General features: G+C 49.9%; 2 protein-coding genes across 5 annotated transcripts in view; both read right to left on the reverse strand.

Moving 5' to 3' along the window:
- LOC105190890 (uncharacterized) overlaps positions 1–22,049 on the reverse strand; it is a 190,597-nt gene that overhangs the window by 57,129 nt on the left and 111,419 nt on the right. For all 4 annotated transcript variants that reach the window (XM_011153892.3, XM_025303828.1, XM_025303832.1 and 1 more), the window contains exon 2: positions 20,197–20,420. In XM_011153892.3, coding sequence (XP_011152194.2) covers positions 20,197–20,420 — 224 coding nt within the window. The remainder of the gene's footprint in view (positions 1–20,196; positions 20,421–22,049) is intronic.
- On the reverse strand, positions 2,054–6,358 carry LOC105190889 (uncharacterized). The gene is made up of 7 exons (XM_011153890.3): positions 6,180–6,358; positions 5,396–5,639; positions 4,708–4,817; positions 3,291–3,410; positions 3,011–3,160; positions 2,857–2,922; positions 2,054–2,303 (listed from the first exon to the last, which is right to left on the reverse strand). Exons 1-7 carry the CDS (start codon positions 6,247–6,249, stop codon positions 2,113–2,115), a joined length of 951 nt encoding a protein of 316 aa, XP_011152192.1. The 5' UTR covers positions 6,250–6,358; the 3' UTR covers positions 2,054–2,112.

Here is a 22,049-nt window from a genome sequence, read left to right on the forward strand (position 1 = left end):
GTATCAGTAAATTGAGAGGTTCGCGTGTTACTCGTCGTCGTCGTTTCCCGTTCGCGCGATTCACACTCTGAAACGCTCTAAAAGCCGCGCTCGTTCCTCCGACGGCGCGACGTTAACGTTAACGCGCGCGCGCGCGCGCGCGCGGTCCTGTGTTAACTCGTGTTTCCCTCGTGAGCTGTGCAGAAAACGAGGGCTGCCGGGGGCGGGACTTTTCGACCGCATTGCGATAAATCGCGCGAGCCAACGGCAAGCCGGGCGCGAGGGCTTGCGAAATGTCAACAGTAAAACCACTTAGAAGTTTAAATGAGAAATGGATAAACGTTTGGCGCGGCGGAATGTGTAAACGACTCTGTTGCCGGTTTACGCGCGCCCAGCCAGCCAACCAGCCAGCCAGCCAGCCGGCGCAGACAGTGTCCAGAACGCGGGAATTGGTTCGCCGAGTGCAAACTGATTATTACGGAGCGGCGCCGGTGCGGGAGTACGTCCGTGTTTGCGGTAATCGCAGAATTACGAGCGCGAAGATCATCCGCGAGAATAAGCCCGGCGAAAACGCGTTTACGGGCTCGCGTTAATGCTGAAGTACGACGTAGCGTCACGCTACAATAACGCCCCCGATATACGGTATTCGGTGGCGCGCTGCTCGCGGCGGAGCGTTGGCGAGAGCGCGTAGGTACGTGGGTGTTTTCCGAACACGAGACAAAACGGCGCTGGGAAGTAGTCGCAACTCCAACAGGACTCCCCAAGTCCGACAGGATATTTTGGTGTCGCTACGTCTGAGGGGAATGGGAAATCACGATTTACGTCAGGATATCCTGACGTCATCGTGTTAGATTGGTATTAAAAATTTTCCATGTTTCTATTCTCGTGGGGATCGTTGAACGTGTCATTAGGGATTGTTAAAAGGAAAATAGGAAGCCCTCTTATTGAATATTACAACAAGCGTCTCTCGAGTGACGAAGGAGAGTACCGAGTTAGCGAGTTCACTTAACTCGTGAGAATTAATTAATCCTTTGGGATCGGATAATTTCGTTTCCTATTTTGGACCGCTCTCTCTCTGTCTCTCTCTCTCTCTCTCTCTCTGTCTCTCTCTCTCTCTCTCTCTCTCTCTCTCTCTCTCTCTCTCTCTCTCTCTCTCTCTCTCTCTCTCTCTCTCTCTCTCTCTCTCTCTCTCTCTCTCTCTCTCTCTCTCTCCTCTCTCTCTCTCTCTCTCTCTCTCTCTCTCTCTCTCTCTCTCTCTCTCTCCTCCCCCTCTTGTATTTCATTTGTCCCTTCAGTTATTTTCGTTTTTCGCTCGATTGTTTTAAATATCCGGCGTTCGATTTATATAAGCGCGCCCACTTGTCGGAGTAGTCCGGTTGATTACCGCAGAGCGGTTGCGCGCTTTGAAAGCGCATAAATAAAAATCGGAGTTCAGTCGTGATCTTTTTGTTGTCGAGGCTAAAACCGTTGTGTCTCTCATCTGATGCGTGCATGTACCAGATGAGAGTGTGTGAGTGCAGCGTTTAAACGATTTTTGTTATAATAAAAATAAAAGCCGCCGGATAAATAAGCGCTGATAAATGTGTATAATGACACAACTACATTGATATATTTACACAGATATATGATAGGAAAAGAAGATATTTATATACAGACATATATAATCACATCGATATATTTTCTCTGCCCTACCAATATTGCTTGATAATGTTTCGATCGATAAATGTCGCATCAGCGGAGCGACAAACGCGGGTAGGACGAGGCGAAGAGAATCGGGGGCAAGAAACATATTTTACGGAGAGGGAAATTTTGTCTCTCGTCAATAGATGAGATTTAATCAATCGGACGTGATTGGATTAGTCAACATAAAAATTTACGGTTTTATTAATAGTACAGCAAATCAGACTGTACACATATTTTGGAAAATCAAGAAAACCCACATTCTCTCTCTCTCTCTCTCTCTCTCTCTCTCTCTCTCTCTCTCTCTCTCTCTCTCTCTCTCTCTTTATTCACACATTTATCGATATTGTCGAATTCGTGTGAGTTGGAAGGTCCAATTAACGTACGAACAAAGTGCAGATCGGTAGACGAAGGTATCTTTATTGCAAACAGCCGCGAAACAAGGGGCGATTATTACAAGGGTGCTGCGTTTTCGAACACAATGTGTTTCGTGACGTCGCACTCGTAGTTCGGCAAACGCTGGCAGGTCGGGATTGGCGGCACCTCGCAGACGCACTTGACGCACACGGAACTGTAGTCGGTACCTTGATTCAGCTCGTCGCCGAGATGCATCTTTAGGTTGCCGAACAGGCACACGTTGTCGTCTGAAAGAAACAAGTCCCGGCTGATGACGCAAGCATCTCGATCGCGATCGAAGGGCCGAGATCGAAGGGAGATCCCGGGCGTCTCTCGAGAGACAAGCTAGCGGTGTCTTGGGGTGGCAAGAGAAAAGCGATTCCATCGCGCTTCCGTGGGCGCGCGCGCGCGCGCGCGGCTGTTAACAGCGCGATTTCCAATTAGGACGCTCCACCCGGGCGCTGTTTTCCATAATCGGTAAATTGTGAACGGCGTCGATGGAATTAGTTATCGCGTTTGATAGGATCATAATATAATATTACAATGCGCCGCGCACGCGGAAATCGCTTTCGCTCGTTCGGCGTTTAACATCGCGCGGGCGCGCAATAGTTGTCGTAATTATCCCGCAATCGCCGCGCGATTTGTAGAGCGCCGTTGCAATTAATGCGTGCGCGCGTGTCAACGTCTCGTTTGTATCCGCGCGATCGGCGACGCGATCGATAATCGCTCGCGTGAATCTCTTCGCCGACATCGCTGACGCGAGCTTCGCAAAAATCGCAGGTGTAGCCAATAAAAACGTACCATCCGGCGTCTCGGCGGACTTCAGGTCGTCGTGGTTGTTGTGAATGACGGTGTCGTTAGCGTTCTCTGCAAGAATTCGAGGGGACTCGTTATCGATGTTATCGTGTGCATCGGTAAAGGCAAACGCGGTGCTTTGGGATCTCGCGGAACTTACGGCATCTCGTGCTCAGGTTACAATCGGTCTGGGGCGATTGACTGTTGTAATAAACCGGCGCACAGTGCTGGTGAATACTTTGAGTGTCATGGAAGCCGACGTTGCAGGACGACCGTTTCGGCTTCGCGCAGAACGGCTCGATGTTTTTACCTGCGAATAATTTTATTGTCGGTCAGAGTCGGCGCGCCGCGGTGACAACGAAAAGAAATTCGCCCTTGTGAAAGTTTTTTTCTCTTTTTCTTTTTTCGCGCGAGCGATATCCGCGCGTTGTCATTGTTACCTTCGTATCCCGGTTGGCAGATGCAGGTCATTTCCGGATCCTCCTCCACCGTGAAATATTCGCCGTCCTTGTAGGTTTTCCCGTTTACGACGCAGGTAGCCACGTCCTCCGGTTTCTCGGCTGAAAGACGCAAATGCTGATATTCGTCGTGTCGTTATATCACCTCGAGCATACTTGATTGTCAGCCGACCCTTAATAACGCGAGGATATCCGTTCGTGCAATTCACAGTGGGATGTTTGTATCACAAAGTTGGCCAAAATTATTTTTTGACGAATTTCGGTTTAAAACGTGCTACTAATTAAATATATGATCATTATAAAGATTTCGTACAAGTTTTTCATGAAATAAAGTGCAAATATATATATATATATATATATACATAAATATTTTAATAATTAAGAAAGCATAATATTGCACATCAATAAGTATTCAATTACCCCTAATTACTAAGACAAACTCTAAATTTCTTCATCTAACGAGTGTATCTCATCCTCAGAATCAACATCATTTTCATCTATTGAAATATTTCCTCTTCTTCGTGTGGGGTCAGTGAGAAGAAACATATTCAATGTTTCCTTTAAAAATGGTTTAGATTTCTTTTTTGGTACGGGTCTCATATTTATTAGTAACGCATCAGAACTTAGTAGAAGTCTGTTGATTATGTCCATATTACAAAAGGAAACAAAAAAAAAACAAAAAGAATCAAAAGGAAACTTTATGTCCAAATCACCTTTAGACAAAATCTAATTTATGTTTAAGGAAACAAAGGTAATTACTAAAACTACATCCGCGGTTTTTCGCGGCTAATTCTTCCTGATATTTTATCCGGAAAGATTACTCTTTCATTTCATCCAAGAAACGTAACAGGGATATACCCTGAAGTATAATTAAATTCTTCGAGTTTGACATCGAGAACGCAAAAGGATACATTATTGAATATTATTTTCAAAATCGTATAACTACGTGAATAACAATTCAATTGCAATAAATATATAGTCTAAAACGTTTCTTCATACCTTCCTTGAAATAATTTGTAACGAAAAACTTCGCGCTGCCGCTTTTAAGAACTTTTAAAATTCTCGAAGTTCGTATGTTATAAAGCACTGAGAATTGATGCGTGCAATATGAATAATGTCGAAATTTCTATTCCAACCAGACCACTTCATGTTATCGTGGATAAACAAAAGCATAGCGGCCCATTATTCCACAGACTAAGACAGTCATTCATGTAGAGCAGGAATAATTTTAAGACCATTGACTTTTGGCCAGCTTTTCAGGCCGAACGTCCCACTGTGCGACGTCTCGACGTGGATCTTCCACGAGAATAATCGGCCGCTCCTGCGCAAGCAGCGCGCGGATATCCTCGCGTTCGTAGGATTTCGCTCGATTCAGAGAGAATGAGATAGGTATACTTACGACAGATAGTTTCTGTGCTGCAACAATCCAACGGCGATTTTCGCTGATAGCAGCCGGGCTGGGGGGGTGGGGGGACGAAACAATCGACGACGGCGCACGTAAACGCGGTACTGCTCAAAGAAATTGCACGGTTCGATGAAGTAGCGGTCAAACGACATTTCACCGTTATACTACGAGCGGAGCAACCCCGCGAAAGAGCGAATTGCATCGGCTACGTTTCGGGCACGCTCCGTTACCCTCGTCGGCCCTTTCTTTCGCCCATGACAGTATAATCCCGAACTGTCGTCGCGTACGGGAGAATGCGACGTAATTTGAATAATGTGACGTTGCACATGAATTTTTCATAATATCGAAGGAAAATGCACCGGCAACGACTGATGGCCGTATTAAATATTCATGATCGCCGCGCTATTTGCCCGAGGATGGCAGATCCTTTGGCGGTAAAATCATGCGAAACAGCCGAGCGGAATCGACGATGCGCGTTCTTCTTGGCGCTAGTATGAGAGTTAGAGAGAGAGAGAGAGAGAGAGAGAGAGAGAGAGAGAGAGAGAGAGAAGAAGCGACGTTTGTCAACGTGACGTTTTATTCCCGTGGCAGACGTGCTCCGCGGTCTGTTCGCGTCTCGTTAATCTCGCGGAGGTGTCGATTCGAAAATTTGAGTCATATGTGTGCGCGGATGTGTACGTACTGTCCCTCGTAGCCCATTCTACAGACACATGCACGGTCACAGGGATTCGCGTCCTCATCCTTGAGCTCCTCGCCGATCGCGTACTCGTTGCCATTGATGTAACACTTGTCCGCGGCTCTCTCGTTCAGGTGGTTGCAGTCGTATTTCGACGCGCAACAGTCGCCCTCCTTGTCGTACACCGGCTTACAGCCGAGATCATCGTAATACTTCAACGGGCCCAGACATTTCGTCTTGTCGCACGTCTCTTCTCGGGGGAAACAGAGGATCGAATGAGCTCGATAAAAATATCGTATATATCCTCCCGTCGGCAAACGAGCCGATTAGCGGTGGCGGTGCATCGCTCGCCGCATGCTCGGCATTGTCTCGATCGCGCCGCCGCGTGTCAAGGATCGTAAACTTGATCTACGTAATCGCAAATTAGTATTAAACGCTTACTCTAAGAGAAAGATAGAGACGCTCTCTCTGAGAGAATTTACACAAATGACGAGCAGCGAAGCGATAAATATCCAGCCAGCTGGTTGGGCGGCGGGGATTTGAAATTTTGCTTCGCTTCGTCGTAGTAGTAACGTTCACGTGAAAAGACTAAAAGTACCGTCGAATGATTGATCAGTGACTCGATCAGTATGGGACTGAACGTCAAGATTAACGTCGGTAATGCCAATGTCGTAATCGAGCGTATTGACTGTCATCGCACTCTCTCGTGTCGTTCGAAACGCGTCCCCGCGCGTGAACGCGACGTGAATCGTCGCGAATGCGAGTCGCCTCGTATATGTTTGTAGCTCACCTTGGTCGGCCGCGACTACGACGAGCGTCACGCAGACGAATATTTGAACGAGAGAAGCCCGTCGTGTCATGATGGAGCACCACGCGTAAACTTTAGCCGCCTGCGTCGGCGTTGTGTTATTTATACCTCCGTCCGGTCGGGGAGGGATGGATCCCGAGAAAATGGTCAAAGAAACGATAAGTGCCGACAGACGAAGAAGAGAGAGAGAGAGAGAGAGCGACGCAGCATGCACGCGGTAGATAAAGAAGCGTAGGTAATAGGAAAGAAGCGTGCTGTCCGCGCGAGAGGAGGGACGCGCGAACTAACGCGAAAGAGAGGGACATTGTCTAATCGTAAGAGGAAACGTGTGTGAAATGTGAGAAAAATGCAGAGAATATAAATACATGAATAGGAGAGAGAGAGAGAGAGAGAGAGAGAGAGAGAGAGAGAGAGAGAGAGAGAGAGAGAGAGAGAGAGAGAGAGAGAGAGAGAGAGAGAGAAAGAGAGAGAGAGAGAGATAGAGACAGGGAGAGAAGGTAGCGTGTTCTCTCCGTGCACCTAGCAACGAGAATAGAAGGCAATGAAAATAAATCGCGAGCAATAAGGAAGAGAGACTACTATGTACACGAGGAATACAAAGTTCACTACAATTCGCATGTTGCCTGAGCGGGGACGTGAGCATTACGTCAGTAATCCTTCAAATCGCTCTCTCTCTCTCTCTCGCTCTCTCGCTCTGTTTCGTAATTCACGCAACCTTCGAAATTCCCAAGATTCGCGTTGACGCAGTCTCGCGTGAAATTTTCCGATCGCGAGGCAACTCGAGCCAGCGCCAGTTACCGCGGTGTAATGCAACATGCATAATACCTCGTCCGTGAGGAATCAATTAACTGCGGCTGCCTTAATTATACAGCCCCATTGGCCGAGCCGCCCTACTCGAAATCGCTCAGCCGAGGGTGCTTTGCGACCGGAAGCTCGCTCAGGGCAAGAACGCGAAGGGTTACTGAAATAGCCGGCCGCGGCGAATCCCGCGCATAAATTACGCTACCATCTTTTCACGCAGAGCTTGATCGCGGCCCGGTTCTTCTTGATCCCTTTCGCCAGCAGTGGCAGTGACAGTCACGTGTTATCGTTATCTCGATCGTTAGCGGAGCCACGGCCGTTCGGAGAAGCGATTCGGAGAAGCATTTTCCATCTCGATAAAGCGCTTCGCCGAATGACGATAACCGCAGATCGGGATTTTCGCAAGCTCGTTAATTCGCAATTTTATTCGCCTCGCTGATCGCGCTCGATATCGCGCGTCGTCCATAAATCTCTCATGCGGTTGACGTTGTAACCGGTTAAGTCACTATGTTGAATCAATAATCCGCGTATTGCGCGACCGGTTCCTCGCGTGTGTGCTCAACACAAACACACACATACACACACACACACATATATATAGGAGCGCGCATCTCTCTCTCTCTCTCTCTCTCTCTCTCCCTCGTATGACGGAGTGTTTAAGCTCGTTGATAGTCACAAGAGGTAGTTCCCAAGGCTAACCACTTGATCGATATCATCTTCACGCGGAAAACGTGTGTGTATGTATGTTCATGTATACATACACACCGGTTATGTGAAATAATCTTTCTACGAGACATACATCCTAATGAACTCCGCTCATACAATGGCGACACGTCGTCACAAAGCGCGAACATTCAGGGCGATTTAATACGATTCCTCTCGAACCGCGTTGCAAGTTGAAGGCCACCGCAGTCGCCGCTTGGCCAAATAGGATTTTTATCGCACGGGAATTACTCGTGCGAGAGTGTCACGTCGCGATAATTGCTGCGATTCCGTACATATCCTTGCTGCCGCGTTACAGACCGTGCGCTCATTTATTGATAAATTTCGTCGTGCGTTAATATTATTTTACATTCATGCATTCGATTAATTTTTCGAGCGCCGCCGCGCGTATCGCCCGCGGGACGAGCTTTCGGATCCGTCGCGAATTTGCCGTTCGCGGACTATTTAAATGAAATTGCGCGGAAATAAATCCTCATGACGGAAAGGTGTGTGTGCGTATACACAACCGGGCGCACGCGTGTGTGTGTATTTTTTTCTCCTCTGTTTACAGCCTCTTGAAGCGCGCCGTTCCGCGGATCCGGACGATTGCGCGAAATTTATTTTTACTTCGATAATGATACAAATCAGGCGCATGGCTTAAGGAAGTGAATAATTTATCTCAATAGATTAAAGCGAAGTTTACGTGTCCAGTTACGCAACTTTCATAATTCATAAACGCGCTTACTTGAAAGCGTCGCAGCGCATTGCACGGCTTACCATCTAAACGGAACATTGCGATATCGCTTTATTATCATTTTGCCGAGCCGGCACGAGCAATGTTAACTCGGGTCGCGACCGTGATCTTCCTTGCTTCAAGATAGCAATTACTCGCGGCAGAAACCACATGAAGTCGTTTCAGCACGTCGATATAAATACGTTTTTTACGACGAAACGCTGCCACCGACATTTCCTTTTAAATAGCTTCTGCAATACACACGATTTATCCATTTTTAAATAAGTTTTTAAATATCTCCAATTCTTCTCCAACACTTCACCAACAAACAACCAAACTGCGCGCTGCGTGTCGAAATATATCGCGCTTTTCAAGTGAGACGTATTTGACCGATTCAATTCCATCGATAATGCGATTCTTTAGCGCGTGTCATTATCTCTTACCATTTGAACTATAAATGCTCGCGTTTATATATATCGCGTTTATATATAATCTCGAAAGTATCTCTCGATTGAATATCGAAATTGATATTCGTGAAATAAAATATCGCCAATTAACCGCGATTGGAGTTTGATCTTATCGATTATGTAGTCAAACATGGTGTAACGAAATTAAATTCCCGAAATATTACGCGTATTTTTTGAATTTTCACAGCATATGCATAATTTCATTTCATCTCATCGAAGATTGACGACTCACGCTCGAAGATACGAGTAGGGAGCGGAGAAAGGAATCTCGCGTCGTGGCTATCTCCTCCAAGTTCCTAAAACAAATCGAACCGTCCGTCCCTTCCTCCCTCGGAGCGCAAATTCGCTCGGAATCACGTCTCTCATAGGGTCGCTTCGCGCGCTAAACCGCCGGAAGGTGGTCGCGTTTCTCTTTCGGCACCGAGCGCTCGAGCGATTCTCCCGGGCGCTCGTCGATGGACGACGAGCTCTCTCCGAGATCGCAAATTAATTCCCCGTTGAACGCGTGACTCCGTCGCCGGAATGCCGCGTGTAAATCACCGGGCCGGGTGTAGAAGCGGAGCAGCTCATAACTGCTGGATTTACTACAGATTCTGGCCCGCCGCGCGAAGGAGTACGTACGTTACTCGTCGCCGAGCCGAATCTCCGCCATTTACACTCGGTTACAGCGGCTCGGCCGTCGATGTAAGTCGAATAACTTCTCCCGCTCGGCAATCTGATTTATCGTGTTCGGAGGGATTGGATCATTAGTCTTATCCCTGTAACTAATGACTCAATCTCGGTCGTCCCACTCACGACTGGATTTATCGAGCCGCTAGATCGGCAGCGGCGACACGCGCGAACGATCGGATCGAATATTTTCGCGTCTTCGCGGCTTTACGCGACACGGTGTAGGTGTAAGTTCCCGCGGAAATGCGAATCTGCAGCAAAAATCAGCGATAGTCTTATCGCGAGCGCATAGCTTACTGTCTCTCTCTCTCTCTCTCTCTCTCTCTCTCTCTCTCTCTCTCTCTCTCTCTCTCTCTCTCTCTCTCTCCTCCCCCTCTCCTCTCTCCCCCTCTCCTCCCTCCCCCTCTCTCTCCCTCCTCCCCCCTCTCTCCTCCCTCCCTCCCCTCCCCCTCCCTCCCCCCTCTCTCCCTCTCCCTCCCTCTCTCTCTCCTCTCCTCTCTCTCTCTCCTCTCTCTCTCTCTCTCTCTCCCTCTCTCTCTCTCTCTCTTTCGTTTTCGATTCCGCATAAACAGCGAATTAATAACGACGTCTCCTCTTCCTCGAGAGAACAGAGTGACAGATTTTTACTTGTCCGCTCCTTTCGAAGGCACACAGACCGCAAGAGACGATGAAATGACACCTCATTAACAAAGGTAGATAATTAGCCAACTTTCTCCCTCTGATTAAAATATGTGTTTACACGAAGCATCGCGCAAATCGCCGATCTTCAAATTTTTCATCGTGGGTGATCGTTTACGACAGTCGTTACGTAATCGGCGACGGTGAAAATGACGAAAAACAGCGGTTTTTGTAACCAATTAATCAGCCAGGTGGGATTGTATTATACATGAATTTGTGCGAACTTTCGAGTATAAACGATTCATATGGAGATGTTAGGAATGAAGTGAATTGGGTAATTCGCTGTCAGCTGGTCACGGCAACGTGGAAATAAAATATTTGTAACGTTTATTGATCCGAAGCGCAAAAGGTTACATCGCATTTGAGCGAATTGCGAACGAGGTTTAATATCGCGCGAACGCGCGTTGGTAGTTGCGCGACGGTAAAGCGAGTCGACTCTCTCCCTCTCTCTCCCTCTCTCTCTCTCTCTCTCTCTCTCTCTCTCTCTGTTATTTCGGCCCGCTCTTTGCGAACGCGACACAGCTGTAATTCGGTCTTTATTAACGCAAGGCGAGTCTCGAGTTTGTACGTTTATTAGTAATTCGACGCGTCCGACTCGGTATCTGCGAGATAATTAATTACCAGTTAAAGGGCGACATAATTTCTCCGTGTAACGTGATATCAGAGAAGAAGAGCTGAATATTAATTAAGGACAGATTAATTGGAAGTTTGAAAGACACCTCTCAATAGATTTGCTCCCCCCCTCTCCCTCCCTCTCTCTCTCTCTCTCTCTCTCTCGCGCGCGCGCGCGTGAACGCGCACGTACGACTGCCGACGCACGTCTGCTTTCTCAATGACGCGCAGTTATATTAATTAGATTTGAATCGCCTGTTAATAAAATATTCTTGGCTCTCGAATTTGTTTCAATTTTCCAACGTCTCGGTATTGCAAGAGTGAGGCTGACTGTCGCAGAACAAGATAACACGGCTGCAAAATGACACAGCGTAAGACCGCCTTGACCAATGAGCTTCTAGGAAGAAGTTCGAAGCTGTGTTGATTTACACAGAGCATAACTTTCTTCTAGATAAGCTCATTAGTTGAAATGCACATGCGACTATGTTACTTAGTCTCATGCTGTATACATACAACCATGTTATTTTGCGTGGGAGGATTTTATGTCGTACAAGAAATGTGAAGAGGTAAAAAATATATAGAAACTCGGCCCATGCTTTACATGACACTCCGTGATTCGCGATAAAATTCGGGACGAAAGTCTGTATTGTCTGTTCGTATTGTTTATTAATCGTCAAATACTTCAACGTTATTACCATGACAACAAGCGAAAGCGTCGAGAATAGAGAAGTCCGTCCTTCGAATATCGTCGCGGATTATAGATCTCAAGTGGACTCTAAAACGCGACAAATCAAATAGAGCCGTAGGGAACGGTTTATGGATATCCGATGTGACGGGAAAGTTGGAGAGAGGTAGTGATGTGGAGACGAGGCGAGGCGGACACGCCGTCGAAAGCGTGCCGGTCCGATGAAAATAAAGCAAAACGGAAATCGAATAAAATATGTACGAGGCGATGAAACTTGCAGATGGCTGTCGACATCTCGAGGTTCCTCGATGCAGAAAATTTCGCGAACGGCAAGATCTCATTTCCGAGCGTGCATTTTCGTGTCGTCGTCGTCGTCGTCGTCGTCGTCGTCGTCGTCGTCGTCGAATACACTACATTTTCCTGTAGACTCGAAGACTGCAACAGGAAAAAAGCAGCCGCGCAGATCGCATGTCCCTTGATCGGAATCAATCAATCGGAGAGGTCGCACGTACTTTGAGAGAGCGCTCGCGAATAAACGCGAGAAAAACGCCACGCGTCAAATGAAGGTACGGATTATAAATTAACGCACGTAACAAAAAGCGTCGCGGACCCAAATAGCGGCTCGAAATACCGTTTTATGGAAGTTTCGATATTGCCGGACATGGTCGAATGTTCCTGAAGCAGAATATTGGATGGGAACGACGCGTGATATCAATGATATTCGATGTTATTTAAATTTTGGCAAGTCTCGAATATTATTGATTTGGTGATCGCAAATTAATAATACTCGAGACTCGCAGAAATTCAAAGCCACCTTATCTCTGGCCACTTTATCTCTCACACTTTTCTAACAAAAAGAAAAGGAAGAAAGAAAAGGACACTGGAGGATCGCGGCTAACCGGCCGTATCGCAGCTACTTTAGAACACCGCCGATGTAATTGATCGTCGAGGTTACGTTCGCCGAAACGGTGACAACTGGCGTAAATTTGGTCAAGTTAACGCTGCAACACTTTACGGTAACTCTCTTAGTAGTACCCCCCCCCCGACCCCTCCCCCCATCGTCCCATAGTCGTAGTTCTCCTTCCCTGTGACGCCTCGCGACTGCAACGAAGCTGTGCAACTCCTGGCGAACTTGCGAAATTCCACGGTAAGCACTGCACAAATTCTCGAGGGCGATATCGCACCGTAAGAAAGTTCAAGTCGACGTTATCATTACTCGCACACCGGCGCGATCGCGAACGTGAGAAAGTTGGCGGGGACGCGCCGGAGGAACGATCCCTCAGCCGTTCGTCCACGCCGGCAGCCCGTCGTCATCGTCACCGCCATCGTCGTCGTCGTCATCCTTATTCCGCCGAGACTCGTGTTTTAATCGGTGTTATTTCGCGCGAGACGCAACGCCGAACGCGCTCTCGCTCTCGGGAGCCGGCGAATTCAATAATACTTAACGCGTTCCTTGCATAATACATTGTACTTCATATAATGAGAAACAGATAATTGTATAAATCCATTATCGTAATGGTAAGATTATGATGAATTATATAGACGCGATCGATCGATGATTGATACAAAATTCATTATGGAGTTATCTTGAACGTCACGTCCGCCGGCACAGCTTGGAACGTTCGTGCGACACGAAATATGCGGTTAAGTCCGAAGTCGCTGGAATTTTGCGATTTTCATCGCACGCCGTGCGTATTTGAGGATCTCGCGGGATACGTTCGATTCTCATTTCCAAGCTGTCGCTGAGACACAAAAGTCTCAGGTTCCACGCGACCGTATTAATAATAAAACGTCAAAGTCGGCGAGATGAAAAATCCGTGATTCTCCGTCGAGAATCGGGAACGCGTCGAGCGGAGGTTTCCGAGCGAGCGGTCGCAAGCGCGGTTAAGAGTACACATATTTCCCGAGCTCGCAGTGTTTGCATCTGACAACTAAACGAAAATCTCGCGTATGCTGAAGACACTCTGAAAGTTAGCGCGGAGCCGCGACGTGGTCGCTGTACGCGCGAGGCTTGAAGCCTTTGTCCGGAGCGCTCGGTTAGAACGGGAGGAAAAACGCGACGTGCACGCATCGCCGGCGCCGTTGCCGGTGGAGACGGGCGCGAAAAGCGAGGAGAAGCGCGCACCAGCTAGAACAAATCCGCCTTCGGCTGCGGTGGAAGAGTTTCGTCCGCATCCGTCGGAATCCGCCGGCACCGGCGACGACGTTGATTCCGCGCGGTGTCGCGCGCGCGATTGCGTCGAATAACAGCGCGATTTTCCGGTCGGCTCTTCCGATCGGGACAAGCGTCGGGGAAACGTGGTCACCCGTGAAATCCTTCGTCGCGAGGGTGCGCTTTCGTCGTCGGCGAACGACCCCTCGTGTAATGCCGTTGCTATTAATAACACGGGAAGGGGCAGATCTCCACTTTGCTAGGTTAGAAGGTGAGAGAGAGAGAGAGAGAGAGAGAGAGAGAGAGAAAGGAAAATAGAAACTCGAAAGTACCCCACTGATTAATCCAAGAATATACACAAAGGGGTGGGGTTCTTTGCGCGATACCCCGCGTCCCCAGCACGAGGAAAGATATTTAGCGGGGCGTCGATGGGGCGAAACGCAGGAGACGCCGGCGGATCTTCTTCTTCTTCTCTCTTTTCTTTCCCTTTCTCTCTCTCTCTCTCTCTCTCTCTCTCTCTCGCTCTCTCTCTCTCTCTCTCTCGCTCTCTGTCGCCTCCGTTATCAATATCTCGAGATATTCGCGTATAGCCCGGGAATCTTCGAGTAGCGTTCAGCGGCAGCGATGGCGAAGGCTTTGGCGGATTTACGAGGCCGCGCCTCGAAGTTCATCCGTTAATGACCAGGCCTTACTCACTCGCGCCCCCTCCCTCCGCCGTCGCCTGCACCCTATAGTTGAGGATGTAAGTTCAGCCGCGAATATCCGAGCCCGCTACGAGCTGGCTTAACTAATGACACGTTGCAGCGATATTGTCGTAACTTCCGCGTCGCGAAAGAGCTCCCCCGCCCCGCGTCGACGGCCGATGTCTTAACAAGTTCGACGAAAGGTGAAACGATGATAACGGATGCCGCCGCTCGCTTTCGGAAACCCGGCACGTCCAATGAACGAGCGAGTTGCCGTCGCGACGGCGACGAGACGACGGCAGCGAGCTCGTCGTCGTAATCAGGCGTCCTCCCCCTGACGTTCCTAATCGGGGGTGTAATTTTTTCGGAAACTCCGCGACGTGTCTCGCCGGCGAATCGTTAGGAAGCACGATACACGGACCGCTCAATCGGCCGCGTTCATCTAAAAGCAGCTTGCAGAACGTTGCAACGTCGTCCTCGCGAACTGTTCCGTTAGTGTTCCGGCAAGTTGCGCGTTTGCGATACTCTTGATTCCTTCCGCGAGCGGCTAGCGAACGGAGACGATAAGAAAGAAGGAGCGACGCGAGCCGCGATTCGACAACGAGAGCGCCGCTTTCTCCGTCCATAAGGAGAGCTAATTACATTATTTGACTTGGCAATTACGGAACGGATTTTTCCGCCAACGTTCGCTAACGGCCACACCGCGTCTCTCGCTCTTTCTTCCTTTTTTTCCTCCTCGTGTTTTTTCTTTCTCGCGGACCAAGTTAGCTCCGCGGGCCAAGTTAATTACAAGTTAGTACGAAATTAGAACTTTACCGCCTGTTCCTGGTTCCCAGGGCACAAATTAATCCAGCAACAGCAGGACCGGCGGAAGAGGGAGGAGAGAGGATGAGGGGGGGTGAAGCGCATAAGGAAAAGAATATAAGCGGATTCCGTTTAATATGGTAAAGCCCTCTCTTGATAACGGTCGCATCGGGCACAATTTGAAAATCAAAAATGCGAGCGCCGGGGGAAAGTTCGCCCCCCTCCGCTGTCTCGTACACGCGTGCCGCGGGAGATTGCTGAGGAACAATGCGAAGGTGTGAAAGCGCGCCGATTAAACAAGCCGAGATTCGTCCGATCGCGAAACGGCCGTGTCTCCGCGTTTCCGCGGCGAATAGGGGAAAAGGAGGGAAGAAGGGAGAGGAAAAGCAGAATCAACGGAGAGGCGCGTCCAGGCGCGTGTGCGAGGCAGCGAAATTACGACGTTGAAACTAACTTTCAGCGACGCTGAATGGAAAATAACAAAGCCCAGCCGCGAGCTCTCGCGTCCGTTTATTTCCGCGGAACTTGTTACACGCATCGCTCCCGCCGAAAATTTCGGCCTGAGGGATGAACGCGTCTCTCTCTCTCTCTCTCTCTCTCTCTCTCCCCCTCTCCCTCTCCCTCTCCCTCTCCCTCTCCCTCTCCCTCTCTTTCTCTCTTTCGTATTCTCTGCGCAAGAATCGCAATGTGTACTTCATTCTTTCGCACGCACGCGGCGCGTCGCGGCGTAGGGGCGAAAAGGCGAAATGCTCGGGAGGGAAAGGGAGAAGACGTGAAAGAGAGAGAGAGAGAGAGAGAGAGAGAGAGAGAGAGAGAGTAAGAGAGGGGCAGAAAGTAAGGAGAGGATCTGTATGTGCGCGCGCGCGCGCACTTCCGTCGCAAAAAGACCGGGATACATTCACGGCGGAAGCGCGTCGGCCGGAAGACGAGCAATCTATCCGAAAATAAGAAGAGAGCGTGGCAATAAAAACGCGCGCTTAATGGCCCATTACGGGAGCCGTAAAAAAGATTAAAGTTAAAGCGCCATTATGGAAAATTGCGTCGCCCTCTCCTCCTCCGGCCTTCCGGCTCGCGTCATGCGCGCGTCAGCGGTGGCGTGCGTGCATGCGTGTGCGTGTGTGCACTGCATAATATCCCGGATAATACCCCGGCGAAAAATACCTCTGGGGCGATTTAAATTAGAAAGGTGCTCCGCCCGTCGACTAAAACGCCGACAGTCGCGTCGCTTATTCCTTCATAAATTACACGCGCGAGATCGCGCGGATCCCGCCGCGTTTTCGAGAGTCGCAAGAGAGAGAAAGAGAGAGAGAGAATATCGCGCCGGCCCCGCTCGAAAACGAACGCCATGGGATGGCCCGCGGGCCAGAGAGAGGGTCGTTGCGTAGATAGCGAGCGCATTCGCGGGGCTGTTCTCGTGGGGGGTGGCCGGACACGCGCGATTCCGCTCGCCCGTTATCCCGCGCGGTCGCCGCGCCGCTGCGTCGCGAACGAGAGCGCGTTGTTTATGAGCGGCTCGGCCGCGTAATTGAGAGCGCTTAATAAATAAACACGCTCGCGCTTGAATACGCATTCTCCGCAGGGAGAGGTGGGGGAGAGCGCAGGAGGAGGGAGAGGTCGGGATGCACGGGGTGAACTGTGTGAAATATGAATTCATTTTTCGGAGGGTGCCGCGCCGCGCCGCCCGGGGAGGGAAAAAAATAACGTCTGGCCGACGACGGTCCCGGCCGCGGCGCCGAGTATGCGCGAAGCGAAGCGAAACGCCGCCCGATCGATCGCGTCTCTTGAGCGTCGAGCGAAAAGTAATTAGCAGCCGGCCGATTAAATAGTAACAAGGATTGGCGGCAAAGATCGCGCGTCGATCAATTTTTCACGTTTCTGGGATCTTGGACTTTTCACTCGGGCGAAAAATATCGCATAATCGGTCTGGGAGTGTGTCTTTCTTTCGCGCGAGCAACGACCCTTGGAAATTCGCGAGAGAGGAGCACGAGTTCGCGCGATTTCACATTCTCCGCGACGAGATGCGTCTCGCGAGCCGGCCGACGCGGCGAGCCGTATTCTCGCGAATGGGAAGAAAAAGACGGCGGGAAGAAAAATCGAAGAAGGACGAAGCTACGAGACAAGGGTAGAACTGAACCCGCTCGCATCCTACTCTCAAGAAACGAATCTTGATTAATGGCGCAAGTTTCCGCTACCCTGTCCCGCGCCGGCCATGCTCGGAATGCATAATGACCGGGAAAATACATTAAAATTCAACCTCGCGGCGACCAACCGGGAAGAGTCGTCTCTTTCTCTTCTCTCCTCCTCGCCCCGCTTCTCTCTCTCTCTCTCTCTCTCTCTCTCTCTCTCTCTCTCTCTCTCTCTCTCTCTCTCTCTCTCTCGCCCGCAACTCGCTTCGCAACAGCGTCGCCCTAAACACGAGAAGATAACGTCATCATTCTTCTCGCAATTAGCGCGTCTCCCCTTTTGATCGATGACGGCAATTAGATCGAGCCGTGTCGAACACGAGTGAGAAGTGCATCGTTCGCGCACACGCCGATCGTTAGAGCGCGAGAGAAAAATCGTCGTGGCGACGGTGACCGTCGGTGAAACGTTGCGCGCGCACAACACGTCAATCACGAGCTTCTTCCCCGTTAATGGCCGATTCGCTGAATGAAGTCGTCCGTCGCGAGTGCTCCTCGCAGCCGGCTTCTGTCTCGGTCTGTCCCACGCACACACGCGCGCGGTACGATTAATCGTGAAAAGGTCAACGGGATGGAGCGGACAGATGGGAGAGTGGGAATAAATCGCTCGTACTTTATATCGTGCTAATGGAAAGGAAGCGCGACGGAGTTCGGCCTAATCTCCGCAGTGAACCGTGCGGTTTTTGGTACTTTCCTCGACGATATCGAGCGATGTCTCGAAACAATGTCAGTTCAGGAGAAAGAGGGAAAAAGAGAGGGAGATTTGGGTTATAAGTATTTCACCGGACCCAGAAATGTGTCAGTCACGAAAATAGTTGGTAATTTCGTATTGTTTTACTCCTCCGCGATAATAATGTCAAGTCGTAATTCATGGGAATTTTACGACAGAAACTCTCCGACGACGACGACACCGCCACCGTCGTCTCCGCCGCCGTCATCTCCAACGCCTCCTCCGCGGGTCGATACTCCCGGGGTGTCGTCGGCACATTCTTCCGAACGACTTCGTTCTTTTAAAACAATAAAATTCTCACCATATCGACCGACTAAATTCTCGCATCGAGCTAGGAATTTTTACAGACGGATATAAAAAGCAGACCCGCATGCAATTAACCTTTGTCTCTCTCTCTCCTCTCTCTCTCTCTCTCTCTCTCTCTCCCCCTCCCCCTCCCTCTCTCTCTGTCTCTTTCTCTCTTATCCTTTCTCGAATTTCATTTCGCGAACCTCGCCGAGTAAGAGTGTTACATAAAACGCGGGTATCACTTTATCTCTTTTTCTCCCGTCGTTATTCCTGATTGCCTCGTCGTTCGGAAAGAATTTAAAAATAAGTACAAAAATATTAGAATTTCACAACGCGCTATTTTATCATTGCGTCGAGTCACGACCGACAAGACGGGCAGACACGAACATTATCGCTCGATGATATCGCGGCCGCGAGATGCGTTTTTGCTTTCTCACCTCGACGACGACGACGAGAATAAGGATGAAGAGGAGAATGACGAGGACGAGGAGGAGGAGGAGGAGGAGGAGGAGACCGAACTCATACGACAGCGCGTATTAACGCGTTTAATACCGTCCGCAGTTTCCAGTTGAAACACAAGCCACAGTGGAATTTCGCAGCGCAAATTGCCGCGTTTTAATGACTCCCAGCTGATCCTTTAAACACTTCCACGCGCTATACATAGCGTTAAGTAGCTTAATAATTAACTCGGCGTATACAGCCGTGATCCGTCGCAATAAAACTCATCACGGATTAATTGAAAAATAATATCCCCGCGCGATCGCGCCTCTTTGCGCGGACTCTGAGCTTGAACGCTCAGAATAGATTCGATGTTGAACATTCCGACAATTAACGGCGCGGATTAAATCCTCATTGAGGAACGTTGGAGCGCGCGCTAATTATACAACGGACCGAACTTTCTCGGTCCTTGCGCAGTCTTTCGCGACGTCGACGTCGACGTCGACGCCTACCTGCGTTTCGCGAGGCCGGCCGTGCGACTAACAGAGAATATCAATTTCGGTGTATGGATGCGATTCTTTCTCGCACGTATGTGTGTGTGTGTGTGTGTGTGTGTGTGTGTGTGTGTGTGTGTGTGTGTATAAAGCACGGTGCTCGTCAAATGTACGTCGGGAGATGTCAAGATGACGATTGATGCAAGAGCCAGATCGGCGGAACGACGAACGTTCGCACGCGCAGCGGCCCTCGCATTAATGAATTTCGTCCGTTCCTTTTTTCCATGAGAGTACGGTATCGCGAGTGTCCTCTCGATCTCACCTTGACCCGCTTCTCTCGTCTCGAGGCGATCCGGTGCCGAGCGAAGAGCCGCGAGCGAGCGGCCATTGTTCAACTTAACTGTTCGTGCACGGAAATGCCGTGCACGGAGATCTCAGCTGTCGTCCCCTTAGAAGTTCTTCGTCGCAAAAAGCACAGGGGATATCGCGTCGTTGGTGGATAAATTTGCGCGCGTGTGATGCGAAAATTGAGCGGAGACGCGATTCTCCGTCTCGCATCGTTGGGAATAAATGCGAGTTTCCTCGACGCGCTCGCAGCATCGAGGCTCGTGAGTCGGTTGAGTTTCAAATAACTCCCGGTATCATTCTCCGTTGAGTTGAATTCGCGACCGCGTTATCTCGTCGAGTAAAACGAGTCATATTGTTTCTCTTGGTCTCTCGTCTTGGTATCTCATCGCATCGTGAGACGTCTCGTCGAAGCAGCCCTCGTGAGACACTTTGCGACAAAGGCGGAGATCCGTTCGCAATTGCGCCTCTTAGCGCGCGCTCGCGCACACGTACACACACATACACACACACATGCAGGGTTTCACGGGTGACTTACCTTGTAACTGCCGACCGCGTGCGCGCCATCGTAGATGTAGAGATGGTCGTTGCAGTCTAGATGCAGCTGATCGAATCGGAGCATGAACCGCTGTAGGATGCTGTGAGTCTGGAAAGTAATGGCGCAATTGAGGTCCCTCTCATTTTGCGAAGTAAGAACGGCGCCGTCAATCTTCCTGTAGAGATCCCGCAGGAAGTATTTCTTGCAAATGTCGGTCATCTGATCTGTAAAGGAAACAGAGGCACACGTGAAGGCAGAGAGAAAGACAGAGAGAGAGAGAGAGAGAGAGAGAGAGAGAGAGAGAGAGAGAGGGAGAGAAAGAGAGACAGTCGATCGCGTTTAGGAAACGATCGATGAATCGCGTCTCAGCGACGTCAGAGTCGCGCGAATCAAGAATTGATTGCAAGAAGGTGCACGATTGTGAAAGAAATTTATTGTATGAGGCACATGGATGAGTAAAAAAAAATAACAATAGAATCGCAGCGTTAGCGCTCAATACTCCGGAAAAATCGCAGAACCGACGCGACGGACGATGTTCCGCCGAACTGCGATATTTCACGTTTCCTTTCTTTTGTTTTTCTGTCGGGTGTGACGTTATTGCATTCCTCGATATCAACGAAACAAACATACGATTCTGCTTCATTATCCTGCGCATTTTAAATATCCGTCCTCCATACAAATATTCCATACAAAGGTAAAACATCTGCATTTTGAGGTGAGCGCTGAAAATCCCACTCTCGCGCGCGCGCGCGCGCGCGCGCGCGGATGACACGCGGTAGACGCGCGTCGCGCAAACAGCCACAATGCCACTAGAGTTGGCTCCGCGATTGCAGCAGCCGTTGCGGATTTGCATTTAAAACGAATGATAACGAATGCACGTCGGCGGTCGGTAGTCTCGGCAGTCAACGCGTCAGGAAATAAGTTACAGACTGACTGAGTGAGAGAGAGGGAGAGAGTGAGACAGGGGGGACGAGTTATATGCACACATAGTGAGAGAGAGAGAGAGAGAGAGAGACCCCAAATTGCGGGATCGCCATAGTTTCCCAGACGTTATGTTATGCCGTAACATATTTCGCGACAGCAGAGGTTGCAGTTCTAGAACTTCGCACTCTCGTCTTCGTCTCACGTCTTCCTTCCTTCCTTCCTTCCTTCCTTCCTTCCTTCCTTCCTTGCTTACCGCCATCCGCAACCCCAAAGAACCCCGTTCTCCTTCGCTCCGGCTGTGCAACGTCGAAATTACTTACTCTCGAGAGCAAACCCGAGACGAATGCGTTCGTTCGCACCGCTTAAAGCGTAGCCTGCGAGCGTCGTCGTTGCGTCATTCTGGCTTTCGTCTCGCGTCCCGTCGCGTTGCATCGCATCGCATCGTTCAGAGTCGCGTTTTCATCTGAGAAGCGAGCGAATAAATAGCCACAGGGGCGAATCTAACGCGAGCGTCGCGTCGCGCGCGATCAATTACGCCGGCTGATAATTCATCGGCCGGCGAATCGGCCGCAGGACTCGCGCGAGCCCGTCACGAGTAAAACGCGAATCAGTCGAACGTGGATGCGCGTACCCGAAGAGCTGTAACTCGGCAGAGGACTCGGCGGATTCGTCCACGGATTCATTGACTCGCGAGGAGGCGAAGAACCCGACGTCAACGCCGACATGTGGAGGCGGCGATTCCGCGAGCGGCGGCGCGTAACGCGACATGCTTTATAAATGAATTCGTTCTATCGAACTGCCGCCCAGCAGCCTCTAATAACAAGTTGGCGAAGTCGTTAACTTTTACTGCGCATTGGCGCCGAGTTTTACGGGACTTTGTCGCACCTCGCCGCCGCCGCCGCCGCCATTCGCTCGCCGTTCGTCGAACA

Source organism: Harpegnathos saltator, unplaced genomic scaffold (assembly GCF_003227715.2).
Source record: "Harpegnathos saltator strain DR-91 unplaced genomic scaffold, Hsal_v8.6 scaffold117, whole genome shotgun sequence".
In the NCBI taxonomy this organism is placed as follows: domain Eukaryota; kingdom Metazoa; phylum Arthropoda; class Insecta; order Hymenoptera; family Formicidae; genus Harpegnathos; species Harpegnathos saltator.

Bases quoted from the DNA above. Each gene is read 5' to 3' on its own strand.
- LOC105190889 (XM_011153890.3), bottom strand. From the start codon at position 6,249: ATGACACGACGGGCTTCTCTCGTTCAAATATTCGTCTGCGTGACGCTC. The intron at 4,818-5,395 runs GTACGTACACAT...TTCTTTGAGCAG, and splicing joins AGAATGGGCTACGAGGGACA to TACCGCGTTTACGTGCGCCG. The intron at 2,923-3,010 runs GTAAGTTCCGCG...GAATTCTTGCAG, and splicing joins TAACCTGAGCACGAGATGCC to AGAACGCTAACGACACCGTC.